We start from the raw sequence: 24536 nt of genomic DNA on the forward strand, positions 1-24536 counted from the left end.
CGACTGGACCAAACGCTTTCGAGGTCCGGGCATTCATGCTGGGTCCCGGGAACCGTCTCTTTCCAGCACCCAGGAGGCACTGGCACAGAGAAGAGTGAGCTCCAGGCCTACATTGAGCAGTGCCAGGATAGCCCCACATCTGGCAAGTTCCGTCGTGGAAGTGGCTCCGCTTGTAGCCTTCTGTGCTGCTGTGGAAGGTTGGAACCCCAGGTCTGGGTTGCGTATTAACAGGGGCAGGGGAAGAAGTGCGTGCCAGAGAGACCCGATGCCCCTTCTTTCCATTTCTCTCTTCCAGGAACTCTCCGGAGGACCATTCGCTGCTGGTGAACTGATCCAAGATGATTGCCACTAGACTTTATCCCCATGTACTGCTGGGACCCCAGCTTATTTATTTTTAGAATTCGCTTTAAAAGATCTGCTTCTGACAGGCCTTGTGAGGGCTTGGGCAGATGGAATCGGACACTGGGGAAGGGAGGGCATGGAGGGTGGCTGTTAAATAAAAGGGAACATAAATGCGGTGGTCTAATTTGTAACTGGTGAGGCAGCCCTTCCATAAATTGTCAGCTCCTTTAAGAGGCCGCCACACTAGGCATGGCTGGCGCAGTGCGACCTTCCAACCATGGCGGGAGGCGGGGATGGGGCGTGCCCTGCAGCGGAATAATTTAAAGGTGCCGCGTCCGAGGCGGCGACAGAAAACTAGGGGTGTTGGCCGACGCTGGGTGGACCTGGTTGCAGCTCCTGAGTGGTCCGAGTTTCCATCGATGGAGCAAAGGTGTTCCTTCGAGGACCGTTAGCGAGCTTCGGCTTTGCCCCTGATCGATTTGTCCTGATTCCGGGTAGGTCCCGACTTTTTGATGCTCCAATACCACCCCACCCCCATCCCTAAGTTCCTGGTCCCGGTGTTTCCGCATCGCTAGCCAGATGCGACCTGGAGTACGGAAAGGGAGTAGTCGATCTTAACAATCTTCCAGGTAACATCTCAGGGACCTGCGACCCCTCTAAATTTCCACGAATAGTCTAAAGGCACCAAAAAGGTCTCCAGCGTCCCAGAAGAGTCCCGGTAGCATTCCTACCTCCCACGGTCTCTTCCTGGAAGCTCCTAGACTCCTTAGTAGTTAGGTATATCTCCGGATCTCAGTAACTTTCCAGTGCGTCGTTCCTTCCTTCAACCCTCCCCCTAATTCCGGCGTCCCTGGTTACACCTCCTGCATCATCCCACTAATCGCAGGGATGCTCCTCACCGCGAGACCCGGTAACTTTCCCTTTACGTGAGAGTGAAATCTCCAAGCTTAAGCCTATAACACTTTGGGAGCTCACCTTACACCGATTGCCCTAGAGCCCCCTTTTCAATAGATTCCACAGAAGTGCTCCTCTACGCCTCAGCTTCCTTGATGGGGCAGGCTTGGGTCAGGAGCCCGAAGTCCAATGATCGCCTCAGCCTCCTGGCTTACAGGTCCTGGTTTCTCCTGGAGTGGGACAGAGAGTCTTTACGGGGTGTAGGAGGGGGTCTCGCCTGAGGGTATCAAGAGTAGTCAGACTTATGGAAGGCCGGGTTAAGGAAGGAGCCACTGCCAGAAGAGAACATGGCTTAAGGGCACCTGCAGCAAGCTGCTAACTGTGGGTGGCAGGACCGCTACCCTTTGGCCATTGGGTGCAGACGCTGGGGAGTCTGGTCGGCCTTATGTATAAGTGAAGTAGATCAAGGAACTGGGGGCCGGTCTCACCCCTTGATCTAGGCTGGGTGGTCAATTTGCCCCTATCCTTCTGTCTAGCAGTACCCCTTCTAGACGCTCTCACCCCAACCCCGGCGGATGGAGTCACTCCTGCCAAAGGTATCTAGGGGGCGTGGCTTTTGAGACGAGATAGGGGAAGAGTCTGTGGTCAGGGCTGGGTAGGCTTGATTGACATCTTCTTCTGGTCCCTTCTGCTCCTCGATTTCCAGGACTGCAGGCTACCAGACCTGCTCCCTAGTCCGAAACAATCAATGGAGGCTCCACTGCAAACCGGAATGGTAAGGGTTGGGGAATTTTTGCACCGGACTACAACTCCCGGCGGGCTTGCGGCGCACCACGCGATTCTCTCTTCGAGAACCATGTGTGTGCGGACGAAACTACGTTTCCCGGCGTGCATCACGGGATACCTAGTCTCTGGGAAGGTTTAGTCGCTCCCCCCGCCCCCGTTGGAGGTGGGAAGGAAACAGGCATTGACCCATTCTGCAGATGGGGACACCGAGTCACGAGCTGAATACGACCTCCTCCGGGTCAGAGGTGATTCGAAAGGCCCTGGAGGAGGGCTTGGGGCGACGGATATGCGTTGCCCAGCCTGTGCCGTTCGTTCCGCAGGTGCTGGGCGTGATGATCGGGGCCGGAGTGGCGGTGCTGGTCACCGCCGTGCTCATCCTCTTGGTGGTGCGAAGGCTACGGGTGCAAAGTGAGGATTCGAAGGGCCCTTCTCGGGGAATATTATAGGGATGGAGGGGGAGCTGCTGTACCCGGAGACACCAAGCGGCTGGGGTGGGGAATTTGTTGAAGCCTGCGCGGAGATCAAAGCGCCCTCTCCCCCTCCCCCAATCCCTAGAAACTCCAGCCCCGGAGGGTCCCCGGTATCGGTTCCGGAAGCGGGACAAAGTGCTTTTCTATGGCCGGAAGATTATGCGGAAGGTGAGTTCCAAGACCTGGCCGAGCACAGAGGCCCTGCCCTTTTCCTATTTACACTTATTAGTGGACAGCTCTGCCTTTATTAAGGTCTCCTTGGATCTGCCCTTCCTCTCTCTCCAATTGACTCAATATTCTAAATTCTCCCAGGTGTCACAATCCACTTCTTCCCTGGTGGACACATCAGTCTCCACCACTTCCCGACCCCGCATGAAGAAGAAACTGAAGATGCTTAACATTGCCAAGAAGTAAGGCTGACACTGAGTGTATTGGGTGCCAGACGGGTCAACCCACACCGTGGTTTTTGTATTTCAGAGTTCTTGAATCATGTGGGCTGTCTGGGGAAATAGTCCCACAGCAGAGGGACATCTCAAAGCCCTCTCTTGGTAGGGGCTATCTCAGAGTCGGCCATCCCAGACATGAAACTTCTGGTGTGGGCATGCTTGTCACTTAAGGCTTGTTTCATAATGTTTCCCTGTCCCTGGAGACTATCTGCGGAAGATTTAGAAATCTACACCTGCTGTCTTGCCATAGTGGAGTTTATTCAAGGTGGCTTGTTGCAGTTATCTCAGATCTGGCTGGCTGGAGGGGCTGTTCCACAATTCTGTTCTCCAGGGGCATCATTCTGTTCAGACAGGAAAGCATCTCTCTGGAGTTGTCAAGTAGTGTGTGTGTGTGTGTGTGTGTGTGTGTGTGTGTGTGTGTGTGTGTTGGTTGTTGGGGGGACCCCAGTGTGTCATGTATTGTGTCTTGTTGGTGTGTGTGTGTGTTTGTGTGAATGTATGTCTGTGCATATGCATGTGTGTGTGTGTGTGTGTTGTTGTTGTTGTTGTTGTTGTTGTTTGCTTGGGTTTGTTTTGTTTTTTGAGACAAGGTTTTATTTAACCCAGGCTGGCCTCGAACTTTCCGTATAGCCAAGACTGACATTGACTCCTTTGTATTGGGATTATAGGCATGTGTCCCTATGCCTGGTTTATATGTTCCTGAGGGTTAAATTCAAGGCTTTTTTCCATGCCAGGCCAGCACGCTGCTAACTGAGCCACATCCCCATTCATTCATTCATTCATTCACTCATTCACTCATTCATTCATTCACTCATTTTTTTGCAGCAAGCACTCTGCCATTGAACTGTATCAGTAGCCCTTGCTTCGGTTAAATTTTTTATTATTTAAATCATATTGATCGTGGATGTGTTTGTATGTGGTGTGTACGTCTTATAGCATGCACCACGTGGGTGTCAGGGATCGGATGAGTTCAAGGTTGTAAGGCTTGGCAGAAAGCCCCTTTACCCATAAGCCGTCTTGCTGGCCCTACTCTTTTGTTTTTCCAATGTATTTCATTTACTTGGTGGTACACCATAGTGTCAAACTCAGAGACTGGCCATGGTAGACAAACATATTTATCAGTGAGCTCCACTTAAGCTCTATACCTTTTTTATGCAGGTTGGCCTTGAACTTGCTCTATAGCCCAGGCTTTGAACCTGCCATTCTTCTTTCTCAGCTTGCTGGGTAACTGGAATGGCAGGCCTGTGCCTATCATACTTCCCTGTTTAAGAGCTCCTCTGTGGACCAGGAAGATGGCGTGGCGGGTAAAGACACCTGCTGTCAAGCTGGAGACCTGAGTTCCATTCCTAGGACCCAGATGAGAAAACTTTTACCCTTGCAACAAGTTGTCCTCCGATCTTCACAACACACACACACACACACACACACACACACACACACACACACGAATGTACACGCAGACACACTAGATAAACAAATATAAATAATCCCTTTGCATTAGAAACTTAGGAAGGGAGGTTGGGGATTTAGCTCAGTGGTAGAGCGCTTGCCTAGCAAGCGCAAGGCCCTGGGTTCGGTCCCCAGCTCCGAAAAAAAGAAAGAAAAAAAGAAAAAGAAAAAGAAACTTAGGAGTGTTATGTCAGGTGTTTATTGGTGTCTTGAGAAGGCTCTCCAGGGATCTCTGTGAGTTAAGAAATGGTGCTGTGATCTTCTTGCATCTGCCTGAGGTCTGCCTGAAGGTCTTTTTCAAGAGTGTATTTAGCACCGGAGACCATCCTTGAACTCTATCACAAGCCATGGTATTGCAGACCTTTTTGTGATTTTGGTGGAAAGACTGTTGGTAAAGTATTTGCTTTGCAAATATCACTGTCTGGATCTACTTTTCAGGACCCACATTAAAAACAGTCTCACATTAAAAACAGTAACTCACTTGTCATCTCAGCCCTGGGGAGCTGGACACAGGGACCTCACACTGAGAGACCCTGCCTCAATCCCATAAAGGAGACAGCATCTGAGGAACTCCAACTGAGGTTGTCTTATGGCCTACACACACATTCACATCACATACATATACATGCCACACACAACGCTAGACACACCACATACGTACACACCACACAAACACAAACATACACACACCACACATCACGCATACATGTATAGACCACACTCACAGAGAGGCACATACATACATACATATACAGACACACTCACACACAGACAAACTCACACACAGACACACACATATATACACAGACACACACAGACACACTCACACACAGACACACCTACATACACAGACATACTCACACACAGACACACCTATATACACAGACACACTCACACACATACACAGACACACACATACACAGACACACACATACATACACAGACACACACACAGGCATACATACCACACACATATATGTACCACACATGCTACACATACCCACACAAACACAACACACACATACCACGCACACACAGAGAGACACACAAATATATACCACCCCCACACACACACATAGACACACTCACACAAATACCCCTCACACACATATAGACCACACACACAGAGGCACACATATACACCACACACACACGGATACACACACACACACAACGATACACACACACACAGATACACACACACACACCACACAAACACAAACATGCACACATATATACACACCACACACAAACACAAACATGCACACACGTACACACCACACACAAACACAAACATGCACACACACACATATAGAGCACACACAGAGAAGAGACACACATATACACATCACACACACACACGCACACGCACACACGCACGCACGCACAGTGTATCTCTAGCTTTTCTGAACCGTGAATTGGCTGTGGTAATCACACGCTGTTAAGAAGCTACTGTGGGGGTTGGGGATTTAGCTCAGTGGTAGGCGATTGCCTAGGGCATAAGGCCCTGGGTTCGGTCCCAGCTCTGAAAAAGAAAAAAAAAAAAAAAAAAAAAAAAAAGCTACTGTGATGATTCAGGATGATTATCTCAGAATGGTGAGCCAAGCAGAGGCTTGATTGAGATCTCCTCCATAGCAGGAATATTAGGATTCAAGGTCATTGCTGGCTACTTAGCCAAGTTTGAAGCCAGTTTGGGTTACAAGAAACACTGCCTAAAAAAACAAAATAAATACCTAAAAATACCGACAAAACAAAAAGAAAGAGTTCTGTTCAGGTTTCCCCAGGTCACTGAATTTAATTCATATGAGAGGGTCTATCTCAGAACTCTTGCACTAGTGAAAGGGCCTGCCCCACGGCCACTTTGACTCACAGGAAGGCGTTTTCCCCAAGTTCTCAGCAGAGCAGCTGTCCCTCAATTTCCCTCATTAGAAGAGGGTAGCTCAGGTATCTGTCAGGATCAGAAAAGTTACAGTGGGGTTCACTGAGACCTGAGAGGAAGGTATCTCATGAACACCTCTCTCTCTCTCTCTCTCTCCCTCTCTCCCTCCCTCTCTCTGCTTTAATTTTTTCTTTTCTTCCCTTCTGTTTCCCTTTCCTGCCTTCCTTTTTTAATTAATTAAACGAGTGTATAGGCGTGTGCCCACGTGTGTGGGTACACAGAGGAGAGCGTCGCTCAGTCGTTCACAGCCTCTAGCTTTGAGACAGGTTCTCACTGAACTTGCAATTGGTGGTCTTTGGCTAGATTGGCTAAAATGACTTTCAGGTCTCCTGTGACAATTACAAGTGCCCTCAGCCTAAATCTCAGGGTTCAGACATTGAGACTACAGAGTCCGGGGGACGGGGTTCATGAGGCTCTATCCCTCCTGAGGAGGTGGGAGCGGTCAGTGTTTGCTTGGGGCCAGAGACCTCAGTGGTGTAGCCACAGGGAAGTTCCCCTTGCTCATGCAAGTACACCTCACTAAATGCAGGGGCCACAAAAACAGTCACCCCATGAAAGTAGGAAGAGAACATCCCGGAAAAGAAGGGGTCCGGCAGAAAGAGGAACAGGTTAGGATCGCTGAGAGTGTGATCAAAGCACGTCAGATATGAGCGTGAAATTGTGAATGGGTAAAATAAAACTCCCAAGAAACTAGACGGTCCATTCGAGAGCCCCGTGAGTGGGAAGTGGAAGTCCCTGAAGTTTACATCATAAATTTATTCTGCAAAGGGGCGTGTGGTAAACACTGTAGGCTTTGTAAGGCATACACAGCCCCGTGCTGGTTATTCAACTCGACCTTTGAAGTGAGAAGGTGGCCGTAGTGATGCATGAATGAATAAATGAATGAACCTGGCCGTGCGCTAAGACGTTTAAAGACAAAAGTAAGAAGGGGGGCTGGTGTGGACAGTGGGCTGGAGTTTGCTTTGTATAAACCAGAGGGAAAGGGTAAATGGGTGCCTTAGTGTCGTCACCCAGCAGTTCTCAGCCTGTGGGTTGTGACCCGTTTGGGGAGTAGAACACCCCCTTTACAGGGGTCACTTAAGACCCCTGCATGTCAGAAATTTGCACTGCGGTTTACAACAGTAGCAAAATCACAGTTGTAAAGAAGCAATGGAAATAACTTTGTGGTCGGGAGTCACCATGACATGGTGACGCAAAGGGTCGCAGCACTGGAAGGTTCAGAACCGCTGCTCTACCCTCCTGCCATCAGGATCTTGCGGATCCAAAAGGAGACTCCGACCCTCCAACGGAAGGAGCCCCCACCTTCAGTGCTGGAGGCTGACCTCACAGAGGGTGACCTGGCCAATTCCCACCTACCCTCTGAGGTGCTCTACATGCTTAAGAATGTTCGGTAAGTGTCCGGGTCTGGGTGCTCTGAGGGCTCCTTCCGAGCCTGGGACTACTTTGACCTCCTCCATCCCTTCCCCACCGCCCATCTTGTAGGGTGCTGGGTCACTTTGAGAAACCACTCTTCCTGGAGCTCTGCCGGCACATGGTTTTCCAGCGTCTCGGGCAGGGGGACTACGTTTTTCGGCCTGGTCAGCCAGATGCCAGCATCTACGTGGTTCAGGATGGGCTGCTGGAGCTCTGTCTACCGGGCCCTGTGAGTGGACCTTGCAGGGCCACTGTGGGAGGCTAGGCATGGGGCAGTCAGAAGTCAGGTCAGTGATGGCTTAGTGTGTTGCCCAATGGTTAGAGCCTCTGCCCCGTGAGGGACAGTGGGTGGGGCTCAGCGGTAGAGCCCCTGCGTAGAATCCCTCAGCAAAGTGCTCACTGATGAGTACTTGCCTGATACGTGTAGGGCTCTGGGTCCTAATTCTAATGCTATAGAAATGTCAGAGGACTGAGTGACCATTTGGGATGGTCAAAGATGGGCAACAGATGGACAAAGAGTGATGTGCAGGAGGTTTGTGAATTCGGTTATTACTGGGGTGAGTTGGAGGTGAGGCCCAGTGGCAGCCATTAGGAGGAGGCTGGCATTGGTCTGTGGCCCCTTGTCTCAGGATGGGAAGGAGTGCGTGGTGAAGGAAGTGGTCCCTGGAGACAGCGTCAACAGCCTTCTGAGCATCCTTGATGTCATCACGGTGAGTGACAGCTTTAAGCTGGGTAAAGGGTGGGACCCCTGATGCTCTTGTTGCTTGAACCAGGAAGGGTGCAAGGAGCAGGGAACGGTCTCACAGATCCTGATCTCGCCTCTTCTTCCCGCACGTCTCCCAGGGTCACCAGCATCCGCAGCGGACTGTGTCGGCTCGGGCTGCACGGGACTCCACAGTGTTGAGACTCCCCGTGGAAGCCTTCTCAGCCGTCTTCACCAAGTACCCTGAGAGTCTGGTGCGAGTAGTGCAGGTCAGCGGCCTTCACCTCCGCCATGGCAGCATAGCACCCAGCCCTTCCACCGTCCCACTTATCCCGGGCATCAGCGCAGTGGCGGTTAGGCAGTACTTATGGCTTATCACTCCTGGGCAGCCCGAGCTCTGTGGAGGCTGCTGCTGCTGACTGCTCACTCTTCTGACCACACCTCTCTCCTGGTCCTGCCCTCGCTCCCGCAGATCATCATGGTGAGGCTGCAGAGAGTCACCTTCCTGGCCCTTCACAATTACCTGGGTCTGACCAATGAACTCTTCAGCCACGTGAGTTAGACACAAGCATGAGAGGATGTGAGGGCTCAGCGAGGGACCCTTAGATATGCTACGAATGACTCTCTGCCCTCTGCTCCCACCACAGGAGATCCAGCCCCTACGCTTGTTCCCCAGCCCTGGCCTCCCGACCCGAACCAGCCCTGTCCGTGGCTCTAAACGGGTAGTCAGTACCTCAGGTACCGAGGACACCCCGAAGGAGACCTCTGGCCGGCCCCTTGACCCCACTGGAGCGCCATTGCCTGGACCTGCAGGTCCGTGAGGTGGCTCCTACCTGCTCTAACATTTATTTAGCAGTGAGGGTCAGCTAGAACTCGGTCAGCGAGTTCGGTGCTCCAAACCCTTACTCACTGAGGCTAATTTTGCAGACCCAAATTGATCCTGCCCAGATGCCTTCTGTTCCTCACTCTGCCTAGCTCTAGCTTGAGGCCTAGGGATTCGAGGGCAGGGTCCTGAGCATTTGTCTCTCCCCAGGGGATCCTGTGAAGCCCACATCCTTAGAAGCGCCCTCAGCCCCCCTACTGAGCCGCTGCATCTCCATGCCAGTGGACATCTCAGGTTTGGAGCCCTGGTGGGCGGGAAGTAGAGGGTCTAGATTTGAATCTAGGACATGCTGGTTTCAGGCCTGATTTTGTATCCTTACCTACAAACTGAGTGTATAGACCCTACCTCCTTGGTTCTTATTTTTTGGTGGATGTGCTCTGAAATCATTCTCCTCCCAACTGTGTTAAGAAAGATGGAGAGGCAAAGTGTGGTCATCCACTTGTCATGTCTGTCACGGGTGCAGCATTAACATGGAGTTAATATTGGTTATAGCTAGCGGTGGTTACTAACTTTTTTTTTTTTTTACTTATTTACTTTGGAGCTGGGGGTAGAAACCAGGACCTTACGGATTCTACCCAAATACTCCATCAGCTCCATCTTTCTTGCCCCTCCTCCATGCATAGGCTTGCAAGGTGGCCCTCGTTCTGACTTTGACATGGCCTATGAACGTGGCCGGATATCTGTTTCCCTTCAAGAAGAGGCCTCTGGAGGACCTCAGACAGCATCCCCTAGGGTGAGGCCTTCTCTCTTCTTCCATCCCACCACGGCCTCCCCTTCAGAGCCCTGGCCAGTTGGCAAGTCACTTGAAAAGGTCAGTTGGGAGGGCACACAGGAGGTCACAAGTCCTGCCTTACTCAGACCCCCACTCAGGAGCTCCGGGAGCAGCCAGCAGGCGCCTGTGAATATGGCTTCTGTGAGGATGAGTCAGCCACAGGTGGATGTCCCTTTGGGCCCTACCAGGGCCGCCAGACAAGCAGCATCTTTGAGGCTGCGAAGAGAGAACTAGCCAAGCTGATGCGGATTGAGGTGAGCGGACTGTGGTGGGAGGCAGGGCATGAGGGAGGCCTGGCTGGGCTCATCTCAACTCCCCTCCCTCCCCAGGACCCCTCTCTACTGAATAGCAGAGTCTTGCTACATCATGCCAAAGCCGGCACCATCATAGCTCGCCAGGGGGACCAGGTAAGGCTGACCCTTGAGCTGTGGTACCCAGATCTCATCCTCTGACCTCTGACCCCTGACCTTTATGTAGTGATTGCTGCTTTCCTTCGTCATCCCCGTAGTTCTTAGACTCTTACCCTGGGAGGTTATGTTGTGTATCCTGGGCTTGCCTGGAATTCACTGTATAGACCAAGCTAGCCTTGGACTCACAGAGATCCACCTGTCTCCGCCCCTGACTGCTAGGGTTAAAGGTGTGCACCACCGTGTGTGGCCTGTCCACACATGACCGTCACCTTCTACCTTCACCTCAAGTGCCGTTGGGCTACTAAGCCTTCAGTCCTCGTCCCTGAGGTTTTCTCTTGGCATTCCCAACCTCTAACTCTCTCCTGTGGTGTCCATGACCCTGTGGTGTACCTCCATGTTGTGTCCTCCTTCCAGCCAGGGGCTGCCTGCTTGGATAGGTGCTCGTTACATAGGTAGGAGCAGGGCTAGGAATGGGGCTCAGCGGGAAGAGTGATCTCTTAGCACGCATGAAGCTTTGGGTCTCACCCGCAGCACAGCATAAGCTAAGTGTTGGGGTTTGCGCTTGTCATGCTAGCACTCGGGAGGCAGAGGCAGGAGGATCACCATTCAGAGTCATCCTCAGCTACGTAATGAGTTCACACTCAGTCTGAGCTACGTGAAACCTGCTCTCCAAAAGCCAAGAAAAAAATCTATTTATATATCTTCATATAAAAATACAGATCAGGTGGTGTGTGTGTGTGTGTGTGTGTGTGTGTGTGTGTGTGTGTGTAAGTCGACCTAGAGACCATAAGTTCTCACCTGTGTTAAGAAAAATACAGAGGAAGGATTGTGTCTGCCTTGGTTGTGGTACTTGGCATGGAGTTAGGTTGGTCTTTCATGTTTAAAATTAGGATTACTACTTCTAGTAATTTTGGCACTGGGGATGGAACCCAGCACTACACACATGCTAGGCCAGTGCTCTGCCACTGAACAACACTCCCAACTCCATCAGTGTTGTTTCTGTTGTCTGCATCCATTCACATACTTGTAGGATGGTTGCTGTGTAGTCCTGGGGTGCCATTTTGGAGCCTCCTGATAGCATCAAGGGCGTGGCAGTATGTCTCCCCATCCCTCCATTCTTTTTATGAGGAATCCGAGACCCACTAAGGGAAGAAACTGTGAGGCTCGGATCTCACATTCGGATGTGGAGGAGGGAAATCAGGGTGAATAGGTGAGACTTGAAATCCTTTTTCCTACTGTGTTTTTTCCCACATGTGTCGATGCATGTATGAATGCATGCATGTACACACAGATGCATCCGTTTAGAGGCTCACGGTAGACATCAGGAATTATGCCCCACCAGCATCTTCATTCCAACGCAGAGCTCACCAATACGCTTTGTCTGTGGCTAGCTTGTGCTGTCGTCCAGTGTCCTCTTGATGTTGGAATGCTATGCCCACCTGACATTTATGTAGGATCTGAACTATGATGCTCACACTCGAGTGGCAAATTCTTTAACAGCTGAGCCAGTTCCCAATCCCTAAGGTGAAACCCGCATCTTGTCTCCAATCCCCATTGTGACTCGGAGCAAAGACTAGACAGTTCTCGGGTTCCTCAGTCTACGAGAAAGAAGATCAGAAGAACCAGTCAGTTCCTTGTATTAGTGCAAAGGTGACAGCCTGGGAAAAGCTTCACAGGGCCTTGGTGTGTCCTTAGTGGCCGTCGATGGCAGCAGTGAGATAGAGATCCTGAGAACCTGGCCTGCGGTTGGGGGTAGTCGAGTGTCGTGTGCGCACTGTTGTCTGGTTGAGAGGTTCTGTCACTCTGGCGGTGGCGGTGTTCTGCCCTCCCCTCTGCTGCTCTAGGCAGGCACAGGCTCCTTTAAGGAGAGGAAGTCGGATGAGTCCGATGCCAGTCCCGTGTGGTCCCAGGTGGGTGAGCTGAAGAAGTGAGGTCACACAGCTATGGGGAGGAAAGGGTTTATTTGGTTTACACTTCCCTATTTGCTGTTCACCGTAGAAGGAAGTCAGGACAGGAACTCAAACGGGGCAGAATCTTGAAGGCAGGAGCTGACGCCATGGAGGGGTGCGCTTACTGGCTTGCTTTACTGGCAGCCCAAGAGTGGCCCCGCCCACAATGAACTAAGCCCTCCCCCCACCATTGATTGCTGCTTGAGAAAATGCCTTACAGCTGGAGCTCATGGAGGCATTTCTTCAAGCGAGGCTCCTTTTTCTCTGATGATGTTGGCTTGTGTAGGTTTGACATAAATGGAGGCAGTACAGTGTGTGTGTGTGTGTGTGTGTGTGTGTGTGTGTGTGTGTGTGTGTGTGATATACATATCGTAGGGCCTTTGCACATGCTAGGCAAGTGCTCTACACTGAGCTACCCCTCCCTGCTCCAGCATTTTAAAGAAATGGATATATTTGTTTTAATTGAGTGTTGGTACACACTCTTAGTGCCAGCAGTTGGGAGGCAGAGGCAGGTGGATCTCCGTGAGTTTGACGCCAACTCACAGTGAGCTCTAGGCCAGCCAAGGACACATAACGAGACCCGTCTCAAAGTACATCGAAGAGAAGATGGACAGCACCTGAGGAGTAACCTGAGGCTGTCCCTTTGGCTTTCATACACACACGTACACCCATGCACACACATGTTCCCAATTCTGTAACGAGTGACAGCCTGATTTTAGCAATGCTTACATGTAATCCACACACTACCTGGAACCTGTCTCAGAAGGTTATATGCATCTGTCACTTTCACGTTGCCCTCTCAGCACGGTTGCTTCTTTGGCATCAGACAGGTTGGCGTGGTTGACAGAGAACGATCTTCCCATCTCTGGGTCGTTTCAGTTCCTCCTTTACAAAGGGGTGGGGCCAGGCTAACCACAAAGGAGAGGTGCATTTACTGAGCATCTGCCATGTCGAAGATCCTGTCCTACTTGCTAGACAGAGGCAAGAAAGGGTTGCGTGTCTTTGGCAAGGCAGTTAGCAGGTCTGATGGACGTCACTGAAAGGTGCATATAAGTCCTGGTAAGCTTCGAGGGCTGAGAGCTTCAGAGAGCACGTTCTTGGCACTACAAAGACTGGGTTAGACAGGGCAGTGAGCACCAGCGAAGGAGGGAGGGTGGAGAAATTAGGTAGATGAGTGAAGTTCAGTCTAATAGAAAGCAAAGTGGGCAAAGGTCCTGGGGTGACACTGCATAGATTTTAAATGTCCAACAATGTTCGTTCTTTCTCTCTCTCTCTCTCCACACATTTAGTGTGTGTGTGTGTGTGTGTGTGTGTGTGTGTGTGTGTGTGTACATGCAAATGTAGAAGAAGACAGAGAACAACTTGAGGGACCCTGTTCTTTCCTTTCACCATGTAAGACCTGGGACTGAACTCACGCTGCCAGGCTTGGCAGCAAGCACCTTTACCACATGAGCCATCTTGCCTGTCCCTGCTGAGGCCCCCCAACTAGCTCAGGCTAGTCCAGAATTCACTGTGTAGTCCAGGCTAGCCCTGAACCAGAGCCCCTCTTGCCTCTGCCTCCTGAGTGCTGACCTCAAGCACCACACCGGCTGAAACCAGTTTGAACCCCAGCACTGGGTGGAAGGGGAGGTGAAAAAAGAAAAATACTTTAAACTATCTTGGGACAGAAAGAAATAGGCTCCGTGTAGAAAGCAAAAGCAGTTGGGGGATCAGATGGAATAATTATGCAGGAGCAACGGAGACTGATTGCTTTAACGTTTTTATTCCTTTTTTTTTTTTTTTGTATGTGAATCAACCATATCTGTGTTGATCAGAAGACAGCCTCTGAGAGTCAATTCTCTCCTCACACTCTGTGGGGCCCAGGGATTGAATTTGGCTGTGAAGCTTAGGAACAAGCAAGGGCCTTTACTCTTGAGTCATGGCAAAAGCCCCAAAGAGGATCTCTTCAAGGGGACCCCACTATTGAATAGTACTTCATAACTCAGTATAGTTGGCCTATTTAAAGTGTACACTTTGCTGAGTTCTTATGCATTCAATGAGTTGTGGGATCCATTTTAAAGCATTTGATCACCTTGAAAAGATCTCCTTCCTTTAGCTACCAACCTCTCATCTCATGCCTGCCAATCACTAGGCTTTCTGTCTCCATAAATGCACCTGTCGCCTGTTTTATTTTCGTGAGACAGGATCTCACGTTGTCCAGGCTGACCTTGAACTCTCTACACAGCCCAGCGGCCTTTCTCATCATCTTTTCTCTGCCTCTGAAGTGCTGGGATTACAGGCATCTGCCTCAGGCCTGGCTCTGTATAGACTTTTGCAGCCCCCTTTTGGGTTTCTTTTCAAAAGAATCCATAGGCCTTAATCTGGGCTAAGAATTTGGTGATCTGTTAGCAGCGTCTCTCCTAGGTGCAGATTCTGGTGTCGATCCGTACATAGGATCATCCCCTCTGCAGACCTCAACCGACAAGGACTGAAAGTGATTTAGTGTGGCTGGAGCGATGGCTCTGGAGCACGTGCTCCTCTTCCAAAGGACATAGATTCAACTCCCAGCTCCCACATAACTTACAACTGCTGTGATTCCAGATCCAGAAGATCCCTTACCCTCTTCCGGACTGTGTAGACTCCAGGCAGGCACATGGCGTGCATGTAGACACACATACACGCACACACACATACACACATACACATACACGCGTACACATGCATGTATACACATACACACACATACACACATTCGCGCGCACACACACACACACACACACACGCGCGCGCGCGCGCACGCGTGCGCAAACACTCAGACACATAAAACGAAAATACAGCTTTTAAAAAACGGCTGGACACGGTAGCACAGGCCTTTAACCTCAGCATTGGGTTAAACCTCACTGGTATCTCAGACAGAGACAGGTGGATTTCTAGAGTTCCAAGGCCAGAGAGGCCTACGTAGCACTTCCAGGCCAGACAAATAATAGTGAGGCCCTGTCTTAAAAAAGAAAGGAAAAAAACAACAAAGCATAGGTAAGCTTTAGACTGTGTGTCTGTACTGGACAGGTACTTGTCCTGAGCAATGCAGTAGCAATCCTGACACAGCGTTAGAGTCAAATCATTGCCCAGGAAGAGTTAAAGTCGACTGCAGGAGTCTCCAGTGTGATGAGTACAGGTTCTGTGCAAATCCAGCACCCCTTTGCCCAGGTGAACTAAGCTTTGAGAATTTGGGGACCCACAAGGTGTCCCTGGGAACAATATGTTGGACGTCAAGCACAGACTGACTGCTCATATCCAGTCTTTCCCTTGTCCCACTTTTGTGTTCTGATCATGGGATCGCTGACACGCACCAGGGCGCCTGCATATCTGGCGCTGGGGATTGAACTCTAGGCTTCATCTGTGTTATGGAATCACTCTAGTGAGCTGCATTTTAAATTGTGGCAGGGTTTCACATATCCCAGGCTGCTCTTGAACCGGGTTTGTAGCTGAGGCTGACCTTGAGTGACTGGAGTCGTGCATCACCCGATTATATGGTGGTAGGAACTGAGTCTGGGGCCTCTGACATGCTAAGCAAGCACTCTGTCACTGTGCCACATCCTCGTCTCCTGTACTCCATCTTATTTCTGAGACAAGGCCTAACTATAGATCTGGCTGGCTTCAAACCGAAGCTGTCTTCCTACCTCAGCCTCACGAGTGCTCGAATTGTAGGTGGGACGCCACACTTGGCTGCTTGCTTGACTTTTACTATTCTCTTTGTTTTACTTGTATTGTTGAGACAGGGTGGTCTCGAACTTGCTATGTAGTTCAGGGTGACCTTGAGCCTTCTTCCATATGCATTTCTACCTACCTCAGCTTCCAGAACACTGAGTACTGGGATTATAGTATGCAACGCCATGTCTGTGTGTATGGTGCTGGGGCTGAAAGCCAGGGCTTGTGCCCTAGGCAAGCTCTTGACCACAGGAGCTATACCCAGAGCCTTTTCTTCTTAACCCTTTCTAAAGCTTTCTTGCGTGGTGCATCGACCTGAGTTTATGGGACAAGTGCTGTGGCACTGGGAAATGCTCATCCCAACCCCTGTGCCAACAGGATGTGAGCCTGCACTTTGTGCTCTGGGGCTGCCTGCACGTGTACCAACGCATGATTGACAAGGCGGAGGAGGTGTGCCTGTTTGTGGCACAGCCAGGGGAGCTGGTGGGGCAGCTGGCGGTGCTCACCGGGGAACCCCTCATCTTCACACTCAGGGCCCAGAGAGACTGCACCTTCCTCCGGATCTCCAAATCCGACTTCTATGAGTAAGTGCTGGGTGAGGGGTAGGTATGGCACAAGCCCAGTTAATTTTTTCCAAGGGAGAAGAGCCCAAAACATACTCCCCTTACCCCATTCTAGAAGGTTAGGTCGTAGCCCCTAAATCGGGCCTCCTAACACCTTCTAGGGCAGATGTGAGTTCTTTCTGTTTCACTCCCAAACCAACACCCAACGTTCTCCAAGAAGGCCTGGCCCCACATCCCTTTTTGCTTTCAGGATCATGCGTGCACAGCCCAGTGTGGTGCTCAGCGCAGCTCACACGGTGGCTGCTAGGATGTCCTCCTTCGTGCGCCAGATGGACTTTGCCATTGACTGGACAGCTGTGGAGGCTGGTCGCGCGCTCTACAGGTACCACTTATCCTACCTCACTGCTCAAACCTTATCTGCAACTTTTGTCTGACTCTCCACTCTTCACTCACCCCAGGCAGGGCGACCGTTCAGACTGCACCTACATTGTACTCAATGGGCGTCTCCGCAGTGTCATCCAACGAGGCAGTGGCAAGAAGGAGCTAGTTGGGGAGTATGGCCGAGGGGATCTCATTGGTGTGGTAAGGGCAGCCCCCATATCTCTCCAAACATAGTTGGCCCTTCACCTACACCTACATGCACATCATCGGAGTAATCTGATGGAATTGGAGAATGCAACCCCACCTTTAGCTCCAGGAATCTGGACTCCACCCTCTGTGCCTCTTCATGTCCCCATTATAACCTGGGTGAGTTTTTATTTTGTATCCCAGGTGGAGGCATTGACCCGGCAGCCACGGGCCACCACTGTACACGCTGTGCGAGACACAGAGCTGGCCAAGCTCCCCGAGGGCACCTTAGGTCACATCAAACGTCGGTACCCACAGGTGAATTTTCTGATTAGGGACCGCAGGGGCAGGGCCTCCCGTGTGCCAGGCTGCTCTAGTCGGGGGGTGCAGCCCAAGTAACGGGATTTCTAGCCTTTCAGGTGAAGGAAACAAAAGATGGGACCTTTCAGTCTCAATGAACACTGTTCTCTTTCTCTTCCCCAACCCTCTGCCTTAGGTCGTGACTCGCCTTATTCATCTGCTAAGCCAGAAAATTCTGGGCAATCTGCAGCAGTTGCAAGGACCCTTTCCAGGTGAGAGTTTGACTGGGAAATTGAGTCTGGGCAAATGGCATGATGGGAAACCGAGTGGAAGCGGGTTTGGAACCGGAAGTTGGATATAGTGCTTGCTGGGAAATGTAGTCCTTGTTTCTAGACAGTTTGTTAATTGGTCTAAAGTCTTAGCGGGCGGACTTTTTTTTTTTTTTTTTAAGTAAGTGCAACGTTTTTACTACTTATTAATTGTGAGTGCGCGCACAAGCGAAACTGCACACACACGTGACCACACATGTGTGAGGGTCAGAGGAATCAAGTTTTCTAGCTTCCATCATGTGGATCTTGGGAGGTCAACTCAGGACGTCAGACTTCACAGTAACATCTTTACCTGCGGAGCCTTCTCTCTGGTCCATGGGGGCAGATACTCCAGCAGGGAGGTTGGTTCCTGGCCCCAGTGGAATCACATGAGCATCCTGGCAAAGAATCACAGTAAAATAACACAAGAGCTCCAGGGCGCGCACTAGGTGCACATTGGGAAGTGGCTTCCGAAGTTAAGCTGGCCTGCTAGGAAATGTGGTTGTTTATACTGGGGTGTAGTTTCTGTGAGCTAGAATAAATGACGGTACAGTCTGTCCAGGCCATGCCACCAAAGGCTTCTACATTTTTGCTAACCTTTCCTCCACATAACCTTCACATTCAGGAATAGAGGCCAAAGTCATATAAGTAGGAAAGACATAATTTAAAACACACATAAGGACCCCAATGTGAGGAGCTGGTTAAATACAGAGGGAAACAAAGCACAGTGATTACACAGGGCTGCAGGCAGAAAGCCGGAGAGAAGGATGGATGGAAGGAGGATTTCTGAGGACTGTGGGCTGAACCGAAAGAAGTAGGACGGTCCACACAAGGTGTGGCAGTTTGGAGCCTTGTTTCATGTTGCCCAGGCTGGCCTTGAACTCACTGTGTAGCCAAGGATGGCCTTGAATTTATGATGCTCTTGCCTCTACCTTCTGAGTGCTTGGATGACAGGCATGTGCCGCCTGTCACCTCGGTTTGTGTTGTAGATGGAGCCCAGAGCTTTGTGCATGCTAAGTCATGTACTGGACCCAGAGCCCCAGTCCAGGGTTTGTGCTTTTGAACCACAACCAGGAGTAACCTGAGAGGGAAGGAAGAGCTTTGGAAAGTATTTGCGTTCACCGAGGAACTCGGTCTAGGCTGTTAGAGCAGTCACAGATGTTCTTGTCTCAGTTGGTGTTGGGACATTGCAGCCTGAGTCAGAGTGGAATGGGTGCATAGGCACGGTGGATCTGAATGGTTCTAACACCACCTAGTTGGTAGCTGGCTGCGGCACCACATGTCTGTTATCCTACCACGTAGAGGTTGGATGCAGGAGGCAGGAGGTCATCCTCAGCTGTGTGAGAGCGTGTCTCAGAAAAGAACAACAACAAACTCACATACTGGGTCTCACTGAGATTAAGGCCCAAAGTGAAGGGTACTGGCCGAGTCTTAACGAGCAACACCCAAGATGGGATTGTATGTCGGCTGCTACGCTGTGGCCTCCGTATGGTGCTATCCTAGCTCAGAGCCGTGGGAAGCTGTAGGCTGAGGGACAGAAGGCAGGGATAGAGGAGAGCGAAAAGGGAGTGGAAGAGGTGTGAGGGGGACTGTGAGGAGAAGAGGAGGTGGGGAGAAAGAGGAGACCTCTCCACACGGTTGCTCAGAGTTGCTCAGCCAATCTACGATTGGTGTCTCAACAGGCTCTGGACTCAGTGTCCCGCAGCACTCAGAGCTGACCAACCCAGCCAGCAACCTGTCCACTGTGGCTATACTCCCTGTGTGTGCTGAGGTGCCCATGATGGCCTTTACTCTGGAACTTCAGCATGCCCTGCAAGCTATTGGTGAGTGGGGAGTCTGTCCGGTGGAACCATGTGTGTATACACCAATCATCCATACCGAGAGGTGGGCGAGTGGGTAGTGGGGGTGATGGTAAGGGATCCTACGCCACAGGGATGGGTGACAAGTCATCTGTTGTAGGAGAGGCCTCCCAAGCATCGAGCTAGGTTTCTAACTTCCACTCCTCAACTACCACTAGGTCCCACGCTCCTCCTTAACAGTGACATCATCCGGGCACGCCTGGGGGCTTCAGCGCTGGATAGGTGTGTGGGGTTTTGGGGAGCGGGGCTGGAAGGGTGGAAGGCCTAATATTGGGGATTCTCTAAGTTTGGCTTCTGAATCGAGGATTCTTGTCTGTGGGATCAATAGGGAGGCGATGTGGGCAAACCCCTTTAGGTAGCAGAGGTGTCAAACTGGAAACCCAGGGGCCATATGCAGCTCTCATAACTATGACTGTGGCTCAAAGCATACTTAAAATATTATGAGGTTTGTTCTTTCTTTTGTTTGGTTTTTTTTTTTTCTTTGTAACTTGATTACATGATTCTTGAGCATTAACATTGTTCATGGTTTCACTTGGCAAAGTGATACAAAACAAATACATGTGAAAATAAATGTAGCCCCCATTTCAACACTCCCCGACCCCCAACTCCCTTCTTTGGCATGAATGTTAATTACTGGGACCTGGGAAGATCTAAATATTCCCAGCGGTAGGATTACACTATCTCTGTGTTGGGAGAGGTTGTGGAACTCCAGACCAGCTCCAAGATGATACTCCCTCATTATACCCCAGCATTCAAGAATTCCGGCTGTCGGGGTGGCTGGCCCAGCAGGAAGATGCCCATCGAATTGTACTCTACCAAACTGACACGTCCCTGACGCCTTGGACCGTCCGTTGCCTCCGCCAGGCCGACTGCATCCTCATTGTGGGCCTGGGGGACCAGGAACCCACCGTCGGTCAGGTCTGGAGACTATATACACCTACTGCACACACACAGGCCGCAGTCTTCCCTCTGTATCTCATCCCTTGTCCCCCTGTGCCTGTATACGGACATGTCCACTCATGCTGCTGTTCTGTGAGGGAGCCGAGCTTGGTCGGGTGTGGGTAGAGAAGGTATCAATGGCCTCCACCTGTCTCTGTCTTCCGTAGCTGGAACAAATGCTGGAGAACACTGCCGTGCGTGCCTTGAAGCAGCTGGTTTTGCTGCACCGGGAGGAAGGCCCTGGGCCCACGCGCACTGTAGAGTGGCTCAACATGCGCAGCTGGTGCTCAGGACACCTGCACCTGCGCTGTCCTCGCCGCCTCTTCTCGCGTCGCAGCCCAGCTAAACTTGTAAGGGGCGGTAATCTAAGAAAGGAAGCCATGGATACACTCTCTTCTACCTAAGGGATTGCGTTTGGGTGTGGCATGATGAAGAGCCTTAGGAAGCACACTTTCTGCTTGGGAATATAGTTTGAGAAAGACTTCCCCTCCAGTGGGGGGTTGAGGCCTGAGAATAACTGTTCTTCAGTCCGGGACTGAGGTTTGGGCGTGGCCTGAATAGAGAGGCCCTGAGTGGCACACCTCTGCTGCTTCGGGTCTGGGGACACACCCCTTCGCCTATGGGCGTGGCTTGATGACACGCCCTCTTCCACCTTGGGTAGCCTTTGGTTCATCTGCCAATGGGTGGCGTTTGGTGCAGTTTAGGGGTACTGCATGCTCCATAGTGGGGCAGGGCCAGGGTTTGGGCGGAGCCTGGGAAGGGCTCCTAGGAGGCACACCCTCCTCTGTCTAAGAGCAGAACTTAGGGAATTGAGACAGAGCCTGAACCAATTGCAGGGGTCAGGGGAAGTAGCAAAGATCAGTGTGTGCCTGAGTGATCCCCTAGACTTGTTCCCTATTACCTCAGTCTAATGCATCTTTATTCTCTCCTGGATCCCAGCATGAGCTGTATGAGAAGGTTTTCTCCAGGCGTGCAGACCGTCACAGCGACTTCTCCCGCCTGGCACGAGTGCTCACAGGAAACACTATTGCTCTGGTGCTGGGTGGAGGCGGGGCCAGGTAAGGACGGGCGTATTCGAAGATCCAGGAGCAGGACGAGTAAGGGGTGGAGCTTATTACCTTGGAGATACCCCAACAGCCCGGCTACAGTTTCACCCACCCATCTACCCCGCCCCCGCCGCCGCCCCGCGCGCGCCCTCCCGGAGGGGAAGTGGGAACAAGAGAATTCCTGGGGGGTAGGTACCCGCAGATCCCCAGCTTGTCACTGGGTCCCCTCCATTCTGCAGGGGCTGCTCGCATATTGGGGTGCTGAAGGCATTAGAGGAGGCAGGGGTCCCAGTCGACCTTGTGGGAGGCACATCTATAGGTTCCTTCATTGGGGCCCTGTATGCCGAGGAACGCAGCGCCAGTCGTACCAAACAGCGAGCCCGGGAGTGGGCCAAGGTGTGTTTTGTGGGGGGTAATGAGGAAATGGGGTTGAAGGGCCCAAGAGGCGCAGGGATACCCGTGGAAATGCCATAGCTTGATCCCGTAGTGTGGGTAGGGGTCCTGTACTCTGGGAATTCTGCCTAGATCCTTACAGAAATATCACTGGGACCTTGGATGAACCTTCTGTGAATGACTCTAGTCCCCAAACTCTCCAACTAGAGCAGTCATGGTATTGAGTGACACTCACAAGCCCTGTGTGCGTATGGGTATTCCTAGAGCATTGACCTCTCTGTAACTCTAAGCAACTCCCTTTGACCATTTGATTCCTAGAGCATGACTTCTGTACTGGAGCCTGTATTGGACCTCACATATCCTGTCACCTCCATGTTTACTGGCTCGGCCTTTAACCGAAGTATCCACCGTGTCTTCCAGGACAAGCAGATCGAGGTATGTCCATCCCCTACACCTGGCCCTGCTGCCTTCCCCCCATGGGTTCTCTGCCCTCTTCTACTTTGTTTTTTACCCCTTCCTAGGACCTGTGGCTGCCTTACTTCAATGTGACCACAGACATCACTGCATCCGCCATGCGTGTCCACAAAGATGGTGGGTGCCATCCTGCCAAGCCCTGCTACAATCGTGTTGGCCAGCCGTGTGGGGATGGGTTGTAGGGGAGGGGCAGCTGAGCATCTGGGACGTTGTTAACACAAGTGACCGTCCACCTGGGCCCGTCCACCGATCACTAACCATCACCCACTAATGTCCCGAAGGCCCCAGGTACGTCCGTTCTCAGGGGTGGGGAGCCGGGAGGCTTGTCGGGCACCTCACCCCCTCCCGCCATCCCCCACAGGCTGCGTGTGGCGTTACGTCCGGGCCAGTGCCTCCTACTGTCCCTACCTGCCCCCACTCTGCGACCCCAAGGACGGGCACCTGCTGGTGGACGGGTGTTACGTTAACAACGTTCCAGGTCAGCGAGCCCACAGGCTGGCCAGGCCTCCAAGTGTGTCTGAGCGTGTCTGTGCGTGTCTGTGTCTGTGTATCCCACCGGGCAGGCTCCCTGTGGCGGTATGTGCGTGCCAGCATGACGCTCTCGGGCTACCTGCCCCCGCTGTGCGACCCAAAGGACGGGCACCTGCTCATGGACGGTGGCTACATCAACAACCTGCCAGGCAAGTGGACCCTGGTCACCAGGCACGGCATACACAGACTAGAAGGGACAAGTCATATGGATGGAAAAGCTCCAGAGGGCATACACAGCTTGCACAGGGACATAGACTGACACACATGCAGGCATGCATATGTCCATGCATACAGATATGAGTGTATGTGGACAGTAACATGAATATTTGAAAAGTCCACACATCAGACACGGTAGCACATACCTCTGATCACAGCACTCGGGAGGCAGAGGCAAGCGGATCTCTGAGTTCGAGGCCACCCAGGGCTAAAGAGAGAAACCCAGTCTGTAAGACAAAACAGACAAACAAACAAAAAGGGGAAAAAAAGTTCAAGGCCTTCCTTAGCTACAAAATGGATTTGAAGCCATCCTGGGCTACATGAGCCCCTATCTCAAAAGATACACTCTTTTAGTTAAAAGTAGGATTTGACTACTCAGTTGGTGGAGAACGTGCCTTGTGTGAACGACGCTCTACATTTTCACCCCTGCTCACACAAAACCAGACATGGTGCTGCACACCCCTTATCCCGGGATTCAGATTGAAGCAGGAGGATCAGGAATCCAGGGCCATTTTAAGCTACAAAGCAAGTTCCAGACAAGCCTGAGCTACAGGAAACCCTGTCTGTAAATAAATAACAAATGAAACACCTTCCCATTCTCACGTGTCACAGTGGACACAGAGATGACAGACATACGAGGGACTAGCGCTGGTGCCCGGTTATACATGCACATACATACATACATACATACATACATACATACATACATACATACAGAACACGCTTTGACATGTGCACAGAAGCTCCCGATGCACACCTCTCGGGCTTGCATAGGTAGAACCCACGCACACGTCTGTGAGATGTAATTAGCCGCACTGACGCGTGTGTTCACACCTTCCCCGCACACTCTATGGACTATGCGTGTATAGATTCGTAGATTGAATAAGGTGCCAATGTGACCAAGATAAGCATTTTTTCACAACCACCAACTTAAAGGGTTTTTGTTTTGTTTCTCAAGACAGGATCTCACGTAGCTCATGGTGGCCTCAAACTTAGGTAATCAAAAGATAGTCTTGTATTTCTGATCCTCATGCCTCTATGTCTGGGCTGCTGGGATGACAGATGGGTTCTCCATGCCCAGTTTACATGGTGCTAGGGATGGGGTCCAGGACTTTCACGCTGTGCAGACACTCTACTAACTGGGCTACATTCCCAGCATGCTTACTGACTTCACAAGCATAGACGGGAGGTAGATTC

General features: G+C 51.3%; 2 protein-coding genes across 17 annotated transcripts in view; both read left to right on the top strand.

The window, feature by feature from the left end:
* The window catches only part of Mcoln1 (mucolipin 1), a 14267-nt gene extending 13752 nt beyond the window's left edge, over positions 1 to 515 (top strand). For 2 of the 3 annotated variants that reach the window (XM_032886352.1, XM_032886354.1), the window contains exons 13-14: positions 67 to 197; positions 296 to 513. In XM_032886352.1, the coding sequence (XP_032742243.1) occupies positions 67 to 197; positions 296 to 332 (168 nt within the window). In that variant the 3' untranslated portion in view covers positions 333 to 513. Of the gene's footprint in view, positions 1 to 66; positions 198 to 295 lie in introns of all 3 variants that reach the window. The other variant, XM_032886353.1, reaches the window with a different exon arrangement.
* An 89-nt stretch (positions 516 to 604) lies between these two features.
* Positions 605 to 24536, top strand: part of Pnpla6 (patatin like phospholipase domain containing 6) — a 28849-nt gene continuing 4917 nt past the window's right edge. The window contains exons 1-30 of one of the 14 annotated variants that reach the window (XM_032886344.1): positions 605 to 836; positions 1773 to 1832; positions 1943 to 2011; positions 2343 to 2430; positions 2578 to 2660; positions 2805 to 2902; positions 7576 to 7716; positions 7809 to 7968; positions 8369 to 8449; positions 8583 to 8711; positions 8915 to 8995; positions 9090 to 9255; positions 9476 to 9559; positions 9949 to 10058; positions 10184 to 10351; positions 10427 to 10504; positions 16522 to 16727; positions 16957 to 17088; positions 17165 to 17288; positions 17478 to 17591; positions 17770 to 17845; positions 19561 to 19704; positions 19899 to 19962; positions 20490 to 20658; positions 20847 to 21029; positions 21619 to 21737; positions 21965 to 22121; positions 22437 to 22553; positions 22640 to 22709; positions 23156 to 23272. In XM_032886344.1, coding sequence (XP_032742235.1) covers positions 1812 to 1832; positions 1943 to 2011; positions 2343 to 2430; positions 2578 to 2660; positions 2805 to 2902; positions 7576 to 7716; positions 7809 to 7968; positions 8369 to 8449; positions 8583 to 8711; positions 8915 to 8995; positions 9090 to 9255; positions 9476 to 9559; positions 9949 to 10058; positions 10184 to 10351; positions 10427 to 10504; positions 16522 to 16727; positions 16957 to 17088; positions 17165 to 17288; positions 17478 to 17591; positions 17770 to 17845; positions 19561 to 19704; positions 19899 to 19962; positions 20490 to 20658; positions 20847 to 21029; positions 21619 to 21737; positions 21965 to 22121; positions 22437 to 22553; positions 22640 to 22709; positions 23156 to 23272 — 3349 coding nt within the window. In that variant the 5' untranslated portion in view covers positions 605 to 836; positions 1773 to 1811. The other 13 variants (XM_032886348.1, XM_032886349.1, XM_032886345.1 and 10 more) reach the window with 13 other exon arrangements.

This window comes from Rattus rattus, chromosome 16 (genome assembly GCF_011064425.1).
Source record: "Rattus rattus isolate New Zealand chromosome 16, Rrattus_CSIRO_v1, whole genome shotgun sequence".
Taxonomy (NCBI): domain Eukaryota; kingdom Metazoa; phylum Chordata; class Mammalia; order Rodentia; family Muridae; genus Rattus; species Rattus rattus.